This window comes from Echiichthys vipera (genome assembly GCF_963691815.1).
Source record: "Echiichthys vipera genome assembly, chromosome: 15".
NCBI lineage: Eukaryota > Metazoa > Chordata > Actinopteri > Perciformes > Trachinidae > Echiichthys > Echiichthys vipera.
In genome coordinates, this window is record NC_139840.1 from 17,339,995 (window position 1) to 17,355,576 (window position 15,582).

Sequence of the window (15,582 nt, forward strand, 5' to 3'; positions counted from 1 at the left end):
TTTTGTTATTTTTTTTCCTCTTTAATTTTTTGCACATCACAATGTGTTTTAAAAACTGGCATTAGGGTTCTGTAAAAACAAAGGTAGTCAAAAGAAAATAACAGAAGGTGGGGGTAGAGGGGGTCGATGGCTGGGGTACAGGGGCGATGGTGTTCGTAACGTCCGGTGCAACACTTGGCCCTCCGAAGAGGCTGACAGGATGGAGAGGGGAAATGACTAGATGAAAGAACTGGATGACAAAGAGTTGAAAGGAGCCAAAACATGGGAGAGAAAAAAAACACCATCTTCACAGCCAGTGCTTCAGTCTCAGAGCAAAAAGAACATTTCATGCTGTCCTCCTCCTCCCCGTCACTCATACCGCATCTTCAAAAGACTCTGCAGGCCAGTGGTCCAAGGAGGTATGGGGGCATTCACGTCAGCAGGTTTCTCTCACAACTGTGAGGACACCGGACACAGAAGGACGGGGACAGATCAACCTTTTGGAGGGACACAGATGAAGGAGAGAGTATAACAGACGTCTGGTCAAGTTTTATTTTTAGTTTATCTCATTATATAACAGGACCAAAGGCAAGTTTCTCTAAAAGTCTCCCAGTATTACAACAAAAAAGGTACTAATTGGTGCCATTCACAAGGAAAGACTCATCCACAGGCTGAGGAAGAGAGACAAACATCTCACAGCCCACTTTATCTCATTCAGGGTGAGTCATCGCCTCAACAAATTAATACACAGCGTCTCCTCTGCACTGCACTCATGACAAACAGCCTCGCACTGTGACTGGTTTGTATGTGCGAGAGATTGAAAGAGCAAACTGTGGGTGGTAACTGGAAAGAGAGGAGGACAACCTGTTAAATTGGTGCGTATGCTTGCACCATAAATATTCCCCACTTCTTCGCCTGAACGAGGGCAGCTGACGAACCCCTCGAAGGCAGAGTAGAAAAGTGACTCGCCAAGAACGGACCAGTCCAGATCTGTTTTTTCAGACTGTATAGGAAACCGCCCATGTGTTTGCCTGGGGAGTGGTGGTGAGTCAGAGCAGCGTTTTCTGAACATCACACACTCTCTCTCGCTCTCTCTCTCCTCCCTGATTTGCTCTTCCACTCTTCCTCCTTCACTGATGCTTATCTCTACATCTCTGTCTGCTCTAACACATTCTCATCTCACCCCTCCTATCTTTTCATCTGTTCTCCTTTATCTTAATCTTTTTGTTCCCTCCATCTACTGAATAGAAGGTGTCCTCTAAGCACTTCCGAAGCACAATTAGGAGCTTTTCGTTAACAGTCCACACACTCACCAGCTGGGTTGTTGTCGAGGGAGGAAGAGTATGGGGGGGAGGGTCATTGCTGTTTGCAGGTGGAGAGCTTGCGGATCTTGCTGGCTGTGGAGACTCCTTTACGTGAGGGGTTGGATGAAGAGGAGGATCGGCGTTCGGCTTTGGCCTTGCTGTTCAGAGACCCGCCCTCTGTCCCGTTTACACAAACTGGCTTTGCTAGAGCCGGACTGTGGTCCACGTGCCCCTGATCCAGATCTTCTTCGGCCACTTGTCCTAAAGACCAAAACAAATTCATCACCGTTTCACAAGTGCTGACTTGGCCGCTGCTTCACTGAGCAAGCCTGAGGTAAATGTGTGTGCACGCTGTGAGTGACTACATGGATGGAAATGACAACAGACCCGCTGCTGTAAAAACTGTTAACATGGTTTTTTTAAGGGGACCTTTAAAAAGCGCATTTGTCAGCACCAGCAAAATGTCAGGTCAGATAACCATGAGAAACGAGAAATGGTAACCTACAACAGGAAATCAGCGAGTGAAGGATTGGCCCCAACATTAATGTGACTTCCTTTACTGTAAAAACTGTAAGACTGAGGAGAATATTAAAGGCAATGATACGTAGTTACTGTTAATGAGAATCTTCAGGTCATACAGTTGTTTAATTCACCATACCTTCTTTTCTTACCTCCTCTAAGGCGGTCATGTTTCCTGCTTGATTTGTCTGAGTCTGTCAGCAGGATTATGAGAAAACTATGGGCCCCATTTTTATGAAACTTGATGAAGGGGTGGGCCAGGAAAAATCCATAACATTTTTTGAGTGGATCAGAATCACAGATTACTTCCAGGATATTTATAATCAATTCCCAGGTGTTTCCATTTCTCTGTTTTCCCCTGTGTCTCCGTAGGTTCTCTCCAGGTTCTCCGGCTTCCTCCACACTCCAAAGACATGCAGGTGTTAGATTAACTGATGACTCTAAATTGCCCATAGGTGTGAATGTTTGTCTGTCTCTGTCTGTCTATGTGCCCTGCGAGACTAGCGTCCTGTCCAGGATGTTCCCCACCTCACGCCCAATTTCAGCTGGGAACGGCTCCAGCCCCCCGCAACTCCGTTAGAGATAAGCGGTTGCAGATGATGGATAGATCCTATGAAAGAGTGCCCATCATGTGTGGGAGTGAACCCTTGAAAACCATTCATACTTGCACACCCAAAACATTTCAACTGGACTATTTTTAGATCACTCTATTCACAATCTGCAGCTCCGCTTGGTTTTTATGTGGGGCACCACTTCTAGATACCCGTCACCGACTGCTGCATTTATTTTTGCCGGCTGTTGCCTAGCAACAGACATAGGATCTGAATTCTGGGGGGAAATGATAAAAAAATAGTTTGGGAACAAATTAAATGGAATATAAAGATGCTATCATTATCTATTCACTGCAAAGTCAGTAAACACTCGTATAGTTTGTACACACGGTTCACTACAAGAAACATCTCAGCATTTTCTAAAACTAAATTATACAGGATCTGATAGTGGAGCCTGCTCCAGACCTCTGAAAAGCTTTTACAGACCTCTGAATCTATGCCCACATCCCAGCCTTGTTTAATGATTTCTAAGAGTTAAACATTGGGCCAATCAGAGCTTAGTAGGTGAGTTTAAGAATGGCCCATTGTCTCATAATGTACAAAGAGAACAAATGACCACAATGTTTTTTAAGATTCTGCCGTAATAATATTGTTTTTCTGTGATTGCCATCTTGTGGTGTCCTTGTCCTTGTTCTCTGCAGTCGACTGATCAGCAGGTGACAATAATTTGAAGTCATTACTCCCTCTATAAGAAAATCCAGTCTTGTCTTTTCACATTTGCCTGAATGAATGCAGTGAAAAGGCAGTTCAAATTATCAGCCTACTTAAAGCGAAACATTTCTGGTAAGCCTAGATTTACCTCATTGCCAGGGTCCCATTTTTTCAACCACTATAACGACTGAGCATCCTTTTTTACATAAGAGGAGCAAATTTCTAAGGACGATTCAACAAGAGGAGGAAGTAACTAACGATGAAACACCAGACAGTTCCTTGTGCTCTTAAAGTCAAAACAGAAAAAATAAGGGACTAATTAAAACAACACAAAAGACACTAACTTAACAACACTGATAAAGAAAACAAATGCATCTTGGGTTCAACTGTAAGATTGGTCTGAGCTCACACTCACCTGGCACTGTGAAGTCCTGAGTGTATATGATCTCATCCTCTGCATCATAGAGCTCGTCATCGTCCTCCTCTGTGTAGCCGTGCAGATCCTCCAGGTAGGGCACCACCGTCATACTCCGCCAAGGATCCCTGCTCTCTGCGTTGGCAGGGATGGGCACAGGGGGCTCAGATGGAGGGTGTTTCTTACGCACCCAGCTGGAAGGGACAGGCAGCGAGAAAATGACAATCGGACTTTAACTGTTTTCTAAAAACTTTCTATAAGTCTGGAGGCTCACAGGTTTTTTTCTGTACATAATTCATTTTATATGGGATACCATATAAATGCAATACAATAAATCACTTACTTGTGTTGCCTTATGTTCTGTATGGAAAACCTCTTCGCAGGATCATACTCAAGCATTCCTGAAAAACAATCATTACAAAGGTCAATTGAATCACAACAATCCTGAACAATTTCTCCACTCACATCCTCTTTCTATTAAGATGGCCGCAGCAGTGAGGGGAAAGCTAATGGCACACAGACAAACTCCTTCATAGAACATTAATAAGTGCAAATAATCTCTCTTATCACTGTGTGTCAATGTGTCCTGCAAAGCTTAAGGAGTCAATGAGGTACAGTAAAGAAACACTAATATGAGTAGCATAACAGCTGTACCAATGTAATGAAGATTATGTACCTTAATAATTATAATGAGGGCTGAATCTGTGGGAAAAGTAGAATGTCTGTGTGATAAGGCAGCAGTGATGCAGTGCCTATCCACAGCTAATAATGTAATTGTCTCCCAATAGGCAGAGAGGGGCAGCGTGCAGAGTGCTGATAGTAGTGCGGCGCCTGCTGAAGGACACCTTTTGTGGCACCGAGCTTATTTTAGACCATGTAATTATGGACTGACTATCTCCCAGGTGCTGCGTCATCACACGCTTGCACAAAATGGGGGATGGAGCGACGGCTGTTTTCATATTCACGGTAATCATATCATTCAAAAACCCTCCAGGTGGCACCAAGTACAGTAAAATAACAAGATAAGATGGAAAACAAGCTAGACTAGCCTAGAATACTAGGCATTCAGCATTTCATTAGTTGGTGCAAACGATCTTCTCAACACTTTTTGGGGATTTCACATCCATTCATCTGATTATTCGTGTCACTGTAAAAGACTCAGACTTTTTTTTTTTTCATTGCAGTGTTCCAGTCGGGAAAAGCAACGCCTGACTATGAAATGTTTAGTATTTTGCTGCTGGCTCCAGATCAATGGAAACTACGTCAGCAGCTGGAGGGATTTCTACAGTTTGGAGGAAGCCTCCCATGCTGAGCAGTCACAGTGACTTTCTGTGTCACAGCACCACCTACTGGACAAATGCATCAAGAGCACAGTGAGACTGATGGGGGGCTTTTTTGTGATTCCGTGCTGCTTTGTCTGCAATGCTTCACAAACCTGCATTTTAGAATCGTCCAAAACGAACTAAGAGCAAACCTTTTCCCTTATCACTGTCATCTACTGCTATGACAAAAATACAGCACTCAATGAATTTACCCCAAACTATGAATCATCCACTATGGCATAGGTATGTAACCCTGGCAACGATTTTATAAGAAAGAATAATTTGGCTTTATGGTCAAAGCATTTAGCACGATACCACACTCACCTTGCAGCAGGTCCGACAGGAGGGGTCCACACTCCTCGGGAATAGTGTAGTCTCCTTTTCCAATGTTCTCAAATAGCTTATAGATGTTGTCCCCCTCGAACGGATACAGACTCGTTGTAATGTTGTATCTGAATGGGCGGAAGGAGTCAAATACTGTAAATGTATCATTGACCAGGATACTGTTAATAGTTGTCCCAATGGTTTGCAAAAATATGATGCTTTCTAAATGAATTCAGTCAGACCTTTCTGGTGTTATCTTTGACTGTTCTTTTCAAATGTAATAGCACCACACTGTGGCACGTTTTACCACAGCAATTTCTCTAGTATAACATGCCACTTGACCAGCGTACCAGCTAAGACTTAATTGGCTGTTGTAGCAGGTGACGTGTCTCATGTTCTAAAACCAGATGCTGGCGATTTGACAAGCTGAGTTGCAGAGGACAGCATCAGCAGCCGGTTTGAGTCCAGACGAGACAGGTCAGTTCACACCCCTGCAACTTTCACCTGCAACGTTCTAAAATAGTTTTGTCGTGTTGCGAATCATTGGTCTGAACTGGGCTTAAAGGTATACACAGGCACGTCAGTTTTATGACAATTTTATAGAGAGATGACTGAGAATCAGTCTGCAGTTTTTTTTCAATCAAATTTGGGCTGCAGCTCTGCCCTTTGAGCTCTCAAAGAAAGAATTACACGCAAGAGCATATTTCTATCAATTAAGTACCATAAGCAACCAATAGCACCATTAACAATTCAATCAGCCTTTTGTTGCAGGGCTATTGCAGCTATTATGCCCCGCTGGCGGTGTGAAAGGCACAGAGACAGAATGGGGGGTACAGATCAGCAACGGAGATAGTCACAGAGCCGCAACAACTCCGAGCTGACTTCTATGTGAAGGGGAAATCTGGCAGGACCGAATGTGGCACAGTAGTGATGCACGAGTCAACCACAGGCAGGTCAAAAAGTGACAAAGCAGCGTTGAGAGTAACCTAAGTTATTAATAACTTAAAGAAACATTGAGTTCAATAGGTCTCTCTCTTGGCACTGCAGTTCATCTCTGTCCTCTCTAATGACAGGTGTGCCACTAATGTATAAAGCTGGCGTTCCTCTATTGTAGCACTGTTGCGGAATCTCTGTGAAAAACCCCAATATCTAATTTTGTCAGACATTAAGATAACTTTGCACATCTTCTGTCTATAATTGAGCCTTTAGAATGCAATTAAATCTCAAGCATTCTCTGAGAACTTCCGCAACCTGAGGCCCTGCACACTCACAGTGTTACTCCAGCAGACCAAATGTCCACTTTAAACCCTGAAAAGGTGTCCAGTCCGTTGGCGATCTCTGGTGGCTGGAAGGCCGGAGAGCCCTGACTGGTGCGACATGTGTCATCCTCTGCAAATGGGTGGAGGGCCTGAAAAACAGAGTGAATAGGATTATTATGAATTTGAGTTGGTTTTTCTCTATATCTACCGTATAATCACAAATATTAATTATGAAATAACTATATAACGTGTTGAAATAACTATATAATGTGTTGCTATTTGCACTTCAACCACAACTAGTGCTAAAACTGATAAAAACACAGAATACACCGATACATAGATGCACAATCTATTTCACACACATCCACTTCTGCTACATAATAGGAAACATTGTTACTCCAACATATATACAACATCTACAATAATGTGTGTAGAATTTTTAAAAAAAAGAAAAGAAAATGGAGACCTGGATGGTAAACAACACTATGCTACATCACCAGCTCACCTCTGCTACTCCCAGGTCGGAGATTTTAAGTGCCCCGTCTGTGGTCAGCAGCAGATTCCCTGGTTTAATGTCTTTGTGAACTATTCCCTGGCTGTGCAAATATTCAAGGCCATCTAAGAGTTGGCAAAAGTACCTAAAGAAAGACACAGAGGGGTTGACTGACAATTAAAAGAGGACGGGAAGTGTTCCATATTGTAAATTGTAAAAAAAAAAATTGGCATATCAAACAATTAATCGTTGCGGCCATATGTACGTTCATCACCTAGTACTTTAGCGTCAGAGGTTTTGCAGCAGTGACCACACATTCACACAATCTATGGTCAGTTATTTTAACCGCAGAGGTCCTGCAGTCTTGGATCTAAATTTAGGTCTGGAGCAATGACTGCAGAAAGGCTTAATCTAAATATAGCAGAGATACTGAGAGAAAGAGGGAGCAGAGAGTGGAGAAACACACTTACCCGTGAGCTTGAAATACTGGAAACCTTTTTTCTGGGACGCTGTCCAGCATTTCTTGCATCCCACAAACGCAATACTCCATCACCATATACGTAAAGCAGGAGTCAAGGGGATTTGCCAATCAAAACAAATAGATCCCATAATAAAGTGAGCCAATTACAAAGCTGACAAGTAACAAACAGAAATATTTAGGCATAGAAATAAACCTAATAAACTGTTACCTTAAAATCTAACATGTAAAATCCTTGAATATTAAAAATCAACTCATATGCACGCATTTACAAGGTAAGGATATATTTTCTGCTTCTCTTCATTGTACAGCACATCCACCAACTGAATCACATTCTTGTGTTGGAGTCTTCTTAGCAGCTGAATCTCCCTAGAAATGGACATTAGAACAAAAAACATGCAAAAGATTGATTAAATAAATGTACAGGGATTGTTAAATAATCTGATACCGGCCCTGGTCTGCACAGAACGTAGGATAAAGGCCAGATTCTATTCAAGATCAGCAAAACTGCACTAATACGGCACAAGTTCAAGTAAATTAGAGAATTTACAGAAATTTCCGTACTCATACTCATCTCCGGACCTTGATTGGATCACACCTATCAAAATTACAATAACAGTTAGGAGAGTGGACCGACAACACCATAGGAGGATTTGGTGACGGCCACGTTTATTAACCGGTGGGAAAATGTCCTCACCGTGGGATCTGTAAATGTGAGACTCTTCTAAAAAGGTAATTCAAAGAAAACAGAGTCACAGGAATGATACTATAAGACTTAACATACGGTTTGAGTGTCGAAGCAGTCAATTACTCTGGTCTCATGAAGACAGAAAAACTTAACAGTTCACTTCGCTCCCCAAGGAATAGTTTTAAATCACCAGCATGGCAAAACACCCGAGAGATTCAACATTCATCAGAGAGCTGTGAGTGGGGATGCTAATGAATATGAACCTGGATAGGAAGAGCACAGAGTACAAACAAGACTTACTTCCCACATCCACTCACAGAGACGCAATACTGAGGTTTTGCTTCATAATTAGGGACAGGAATCTTGTGATTGGATTTAGATTCAATTAGTCTGACGTCTACATTGTTCATAATATGACATAATACTGCCAGTAATATGTTTTTATAAGTAGCAGGGAATATTGAATAAAAACTACATGCTGCTGTCTGTTGTCAGCTGAACTGCCGGTTATGTTTCATATTGCAGTGGACACTAATTAATCCTTTTCATGAATTAAGGCGCAGCACCCTGAAGATCCTGATTGTGCCCCTGAAAGCCTGCATACCGTTGGAGTCATGTCACATTCTTTATTCCTTGGGAGATCATAAAAATCCCAAAGGTTTGCCGTCACTGAAGATGGTGATGGTTAGATTAATAATCTCCCTCACCGTCATACAGTCGACGGACTTATGTGCTTGCAGCAGAGTTCAGTCTACCATTTGAGTGTAATGTGCAAACAAATTAATGTAGCAAACATCAAAGATATGACGAAAATGAAACAATCTTTTTTTTTTTGGCCTACGTGAATATATTTAGAAGTGTAAAAGATAAAAATCCTATTTCCTTTCCCCACCTCTCCTGGAAATACATTTATGTGTGACGCAATGTCACGTCAAGTATAAAGGGAGTGTGCCTGTGCCAAAAAGAAATGAAGCCCCTACAGTGCTGAGGCATCATCTGTCTTCTTTCATTTTTTTTTACTTTGACAAAATCTCACAAACACTTCTCTCTCCCGTATCACCCTGCAGCTTATGAACTGTCAGTCCTCTTCCTTATACACAATCTTATACTGACGAATGGATATTCTGGGCTTAGTCAGCCTCTTGCTTGCACATAAGCACTTACTGCTGCATCACTGCACTGGCAAAAAGACACAGCTGACTCATAAAAACAGAGCTATGATTAAAATATGGTAAAGCTTAGTGAAGAGCATCATTTTAAGCTAAACATCATCTCAAGAGCAGATGAAATGTAGCAAACCAAGCTGCATCTGCATCACTGCTTGTTTCTATAAGACAAATCATAAAGCAGAGGTGATGCCGCGGGACTGCTGCAGTCCATCTGCAGTCTTTGAGTTGTGTGCCGATGGACCTTGTGTGTTCAAGGCCTGCAGGCTACAGAGCTGAAAGTATTTCAGAGCGCAGCGATATAGCAGCGACTCCAGCTCACAGTGACAACATGAAACTGACGAAAATCTGCATCTACACTTTGCTGGTGCAGAGTCTGTGTCTAGTTCAGGACATGTGCGTGTCCATGTGCCCTCCTGTCAGTCCAAACTAAGGCATTGCATTCTTGGGGTGTTGCCGTAGAAACCGTAGAGTGGCATAGCTCAATCAATGCCGGTATGAACATGCCCATTCCCAAGGCAACCCTGTCAAAGCAGGAAGTGTTTGGCAGACAGGAATGCTAAACACTTTCCTTGGCTAAACAGAGGCTTAATGGGGAGGCAGGGGGCTACTACACAAACAGACAGGCCTTTACAGGCTTCAGGATCCAGCTTCCTCAGGCTGGAAAACAAAGTGAGATAGATGGAAATACAAATGAATTCAAAAATATCACTGCATTGGTCTCTAAAAGAGTGGCACAACCATGTAGTCTACTGCTGCAGCTTTGTCCTAAAATATAAATATAGCCAGGATTAAAAAAAAACAGCTTTCAAAACAAGATAAGTGAGAGAAAAGCTACCGAGTAACCACCTTGTTGCCCAGGCCGAGATAAGAATCACTTACGGTATGAGAAATATCTGGGACAACTCGATACAACAAAAGGTATATGGTACCATTATATAGCAAGTCATAGTTTTGGTATCCTGTCTGACCCAATCATCAGTCAGACGCAGACTCAGATGAGTGAGTTGCGCATCAAAAACAGCAACTAGCAGACGTATCAGAATTCTTAGTGTAGTTAGCGTCTTTTATTTGCTGTTTGTTAGCTTGTAGCTTGTAACTGTCAGTGGCTAACAGCTATGACGGTGTGTTTTCACTCTGTTCTGACAGTGCGCTCTGCGTTGGAGGTTTCAGGTTTCTTTGCTGGCTTTTCCGTATTACCGTGGCTAACTGCCTTTGGCTTTCGAATCTGTGACGTACCAAATCTAGCTTGTCAGTGTTAAAAAAAGTGCACAGTAGAGGAATGTGAAAACAACTCTCCAGTGGAAAACCTTTGCACTGATATAATCTGTACAGTCAAGGTAGGTTAAACTTCTTAGGGGACATAAACATAAGATTTAACATTTTTGAGTAGAGGGCATCTTTAAATAGCTTTCCATTTGCAGGACAGTGCTTAGTATGCACCCTCTTAAAATCATTAATGTTGTATTCATATTTTACATTTTGAATCACTTATCCCACACATCTGAAGGTGAACGTTTTTCAACATTCTTCTTAAAGCTTGAGTAACAAGGGGACCGAGACTTAACAGTATTTTTGTAAGTTCAGCCACAAATTCTGGATATGACTGAGGTCTGGTCTTAGGATTGGCCATATATTATATATCGTAGTTGTTGTTATTTTTGTGCTGCTTTGACTCTCTCCAGTCTCACTTCTCTTGCAAACAGCAATTGGTTTTCCTGTAGGATTGCTCTGTTTTTACCGTCTATCATCAATTACACTAACAAAGATAAGATTTTTGTCAACCCCGGCAACAGTTGCAGCATGCAGCGTGTCCCATCTCAGTCATGAAGCCCTGCAGCATCGTTCAGAGCTGTCTCTGGCCTCTTAGTGGCCTTTGTAATGTTTGACCCTGAGTGTTTCTTGAAATCATTCTCGTATGCTTCTCCTTATTTGTACTTTTACATTACAGATATGCTTGCGATATCCTTTAGTCTTTATAATATCGTTTTTTCGGGTCACTACACCATCGACTGCACTTGCATATGACAGTGTATTTAACCAAGAACCACTAGTCACACTTTGATTAAATGGATCTCTGCTCAACTTTTTCTAAACAGCTACATTTTTCAGTTGTCCATCTCAGACAAGATATACACTTTTACACGTTTTATTCAGTGCAATACTTGACATACACATGCACACGCTTACACGTCACACACTTCAATGTGACCTTAAGTGACTTTTAGACTTCAAGTCTATTTTTCTCAACATCGGCATGTTACTAAATGGTGGATTGGGCTGTTAGTGCTCTAAAAATGATTGTGATAGCAAGGCAATACTATGGCTGAAGGGATGCAGTGCAGACACTGAAGGAGAACTGCAGCTGCTGCCGTCGAGCTGCTGACAGGCTGCTTTCAGCCCCAACTAACTGGAGACTTAGAAGGGGAAATATGGTGTTTTTTTGGGTAAATGCTATATTCTGGGATAGACTTCAATAAAGTCATTCAGGATACTACAATCCCAACAAAATGACTGTTGCCGAGCTGTCACCACAATCTTTTTATTCCTTATTCTGCTGTTGTAACTGCGGCCTGAAAACAAGTCATCTTGCAGCTCTTCTATCTCTCTGTGTGAACTCATTTTGACAGTTTTCTAAAGCTCCCTCTATAATTAGCACAGGCCCACAGCAAAAGGCTGGAGTTATATTTAATAAACTACTGTGTGATTAAAACTGATGATACTCATCAGGAAACGGGGGGATGCAGAAGTTTGAATACGTAGACATGACAGGCAAATTGTCATTGGGACAGAGAAGAGAGACGGGAACAAATAGAACATTTTTCTAGAAAAAGCCTAACTGTTTTAACTGATTTTCGTTTATTCCTTCACCTCAATTACAGCAAGCACATTTTTTGTCTATGCAATGTTTACAAAACTGGGTTGTTGCAAGGAAGTTGACCCATTTACTAAGTATGTGTAAACTAACTGTATAGAACAAAGGTATATCGTCTACTCCCTCCTTCATTAAAGACATTTTAACTCCGAAACTGTTCTGATTTTTGCAGTCCTGCTCTGTAAGATTATGACTGTTGTACAGGGCTCCAGATTTCGACCAAATGGTTGCATTTTGGGAACAAAATTTGAGTGGCTAACAGCAACAGTGACAGATAAGACAGGAACAATATGCAAGGACTGTAAGAAGATAGCAACGTCAGCACCGTAACACAAACAAGTGACCTCCTGCAGTTTCTTTAACATCAGGCTACAGGTTATAATCACACTGTCACACCTGACGAACCTGAAGCCTCCGTATTGACAAGCTGGGTCAGATGGTTTCTGCCGTCTGAAGCAGCTCCAGAGCCCACTGACAGCAGAAATTTACAAAACCAAAATAGTTTTCCTGTCGGCTCCATGAGACGAAATCAACAGTGTTTAACTGATTAATTGACTTTATTTCCCCGCCCAGCGCAGCGAGTGACGCAGCAGGTGACACACAGACTAATCTGATCAGTACTTTACCTCCGTGAGTACCATAGGCTACACCGCGGCTAACACAAGTACTATGCAAAGACACCTGCAGCACCACCACAGCTCTCTGCTAAAATCAACCCCCTGTAAAGAAAATACTGAAATTTTAAGAGTGAAAAATCTTGCCGCTCTCGTTCTCTCGTGGACTCAATATCGTGTATCATCTCGTTTGTGAATTGAGGGTCTCGTCACACTCCTTATTCTGGATGTATGGTATATTTTTTTTATATTGTACTGTCATGACAGCGATGTTGCAGATTCAAAAGAGCACAGTAAAATTGTGACACTGAATTTATAACAGCACATTGTAATTTCTGCATCTATTATTGATTCACTGTGTATGCCCCTAAAATTTCTGGATGAGCCCCTAAAATTTACAGTTGGGGGCCACAGTGCTCCTAGTGAAAAAAGTTAGTCTGGAGCCCTGTTATATGTTTAAATGCTGACACAGCTCTAGGTTTGTGATGAAGTAAAATGAAGTAAAGTGATTCAACTTAATTAACTCAAGATTAGTTAGGCATACAAAAATCACACAGTACAGTGTAGAGAAAAGAGGGAGGTGAAAGGCTCAAACAAAGAAGGTTAACAAACCCAAAAAACACTCACTTTTTCACATTGGCTTCTCCATTGGGAATCCTCCTCAGCTTCTTCTTCTTCAGTATTTTGACAGCCCGTCGACAAAGCGTCTCTGAGTCCAGCATCTCTTTCACTTTGCCATAAGATCCCTCCCCTAGTAGATCCCCCATCAAGTACTTTCCTATCAGCTTCGCCCTCTTCCTCCGTGGCTGGTAGATCACCTCTGTAGAGTCAATGCGGTGAATGAAAGTATCCATCTCCATCAGTTCATTTTCATTTAGATAGTCAAGATGATGCAGTTCGCCGGTACTCATGACTGACAGTTCCGCAGTCACTACTTAAGCCTCCTGTGCAAAAACGTTTGCAAATAGCTATGCTTGCTGCTAGAGAGTAATCCACTGGTAACCTTTCAGCACTGCACTGAGTGTTTAATTCCACGAGATGGAATACAGATGAATTACAAAATACTGAACATGGGAGAGAGAATAATTAGGCCTGAGAGTTGAGGGAGGAGGTGGGGGATCAATCCCAATTTGTAAACATTAGGGCTTTTTTTCTCTCAAGAGGTCCGAACAGAGGTGAATAACCAGTTGGGTCCAGTGCCAAGTTAGTGCTATATACTGTGCATTTTTTACTACAACTGTGACAAGTGCGGTTGCACAGAAATGAGAAAAAAAATGGGATTGTTAAATGTTATTCCTTCGCTGCTTGACTCTAAATCATCTCTATGAGAATTTAATACCATTCAGCCTTGGGAAGAGGCAACCAGTCCTGTTTCAAGGCCATGCAGCACAACATTTCTGTCAAAGGTCCATGCTTCAAAGCATAGATTTCCTCTGGATACTTTAGTGTGCACACAGCTGGACTGGATCCAAACAAAGATCTACAGCCAAACGCATGCAGCACTATCTGCCCAGTTCCTGGAGGTCGACTGAGCCATTTGATGTGTCCAAACGTCCTCAGGTGTCCTCCATGCCACCACGATTCCTACTGCCTGGTGCCTGAAATCAAGTGGGCATTTAAACGTGATTATAAATACAGTATTCACATGGCTTTTGTACTAGGTACACTGGGTATCCGGACATCAACAGTTGATCGGTTAACCTTAAGGCAAGATTGTATAGCACCTTTCAACAACAAGGTAATTCAAAGTGCTTTACATAAAACATTAGAAGCATTGGAAAGAAATCCGTATAAAAATGACATTAAGATATAGAATAACATTCAACCTTACTGGGTTTCATTCAGACACTAAAAGATTAGAATGAATGCAAGCACATATTTAGCGCCCCCACTTTAATTACAGCCGTAAACACAGAGTCGTATCTGAGTGACACTAGAGTGGATCAGTTGAAATAAACATTTTTCCTTAATGTTAACTATCAGCTAGCTGGTAGCTAACTAACATAGCATGACTGCTTGAATGAACTTAGCTTACCAACATAACGACATAACTTTGCGGTTCATCCATAAACGCACACACAGACCTTTTGCGACTAGCATATGTTTTTAACTCCTGCTTTAAAGCTGTGGCAACTGTTTTAACGTGGATGACGACTTTAACGATGGACAACGGGGGGAGACTGACCGAAACGTCGTCACACAACTGGAGCTAACGGTGGTTGTGCAGCGACAGCACAGCTAACAGATTAGCGTTACTTGGCAAACTTCACCTCATTTGCCGGTTGAGCAGCGGCAATGTAGGAGAAAAGGGGGTTGCTCTCTGACTGTACGGCATGCTGTATGCTGTATGCTCACTGAAATAGCAAAACCAACATCCAAACCAAACCCTTCACCAGAGTAACAACCCAGAATCATCCGGGTAACCGGAGCTAGCCGGAGTTGCTTTGGCTAAAAAGCCGTTCAGATAACCAACGTCCGTTAACGGCTGGTAGCGGGTCCTACCTATATCCACATGAATCCTGTTGCCGTTGCAGGTTTTATTTCGTCTTTGTGTGTCCGTCTGTCCTGGGTAAAGGCAAAATGTTCACTCGGGCTTATCTAACAGAATATCAGTTAAATTTTCTGACTCTTCGTGGTACTCTTTGCTACTCAGGTTGTCGCCATCTTGTTTACCTCCTCCCCCTCTGACTCGCACTGACAGCCCATAACGTTAATGCGTCAAATCAAAGTTTTTTTCCTCTCCCACGCATTCAGGACAGGAGGGACGAGAATAATGTCAACTAACGCCGATAATAAATAGTTCAGAGTCACTTATTCTGCCTTTTAAATTCAATTTAGTAGTCTAATCTCATTGGCATCACTGGTTATTTACAGACTATACCCC

General features: G+C 42.2%; 1 protein-coding gene across 1 annotated transcript; it reads right to left on the reverse strand.

Moving 5' to 3' along the window:
• stk11 (serine/threonine kinase 11) lies at nucleotides 1-15,375 on the reverse strand. Its single transcript, XM_083928119.1, has 11 exons — nucleotides 15,201-15,375; nucleotides 13,326-14,296; nucleotides 7,641-7,724; nucleotides 7,348-7,437; nucleotides 6,890-7,022; nucleotides 6,397-6,533; nucleotides 5,126-5,253; nucleotides 3,823-3,880; nucleotides 3,480-3,673; nucleotides 1,293-1,544; nucleotides 1-476 (listed from the first exon to the last, which is right to left on the reverse strand). The coding sequence occupies exons 2-10, from the start codon at nucleotides 13,607-13,609 to the stop codon at nucleotides 1,336-1,338; spliced, it is 1,317 nt and encodes a 438-aa protein (XP_083784245.1). The 5' UTR covers nucleotides 13,610-14,296; nucleotides 15,201-15,375; the 3' UTR covers nucleotides 1-476; nucleotides 1,293-1,335.
• Between the last annotated feature and the right edge of the window lie 207 nt (nucleotides 15,376-15,582).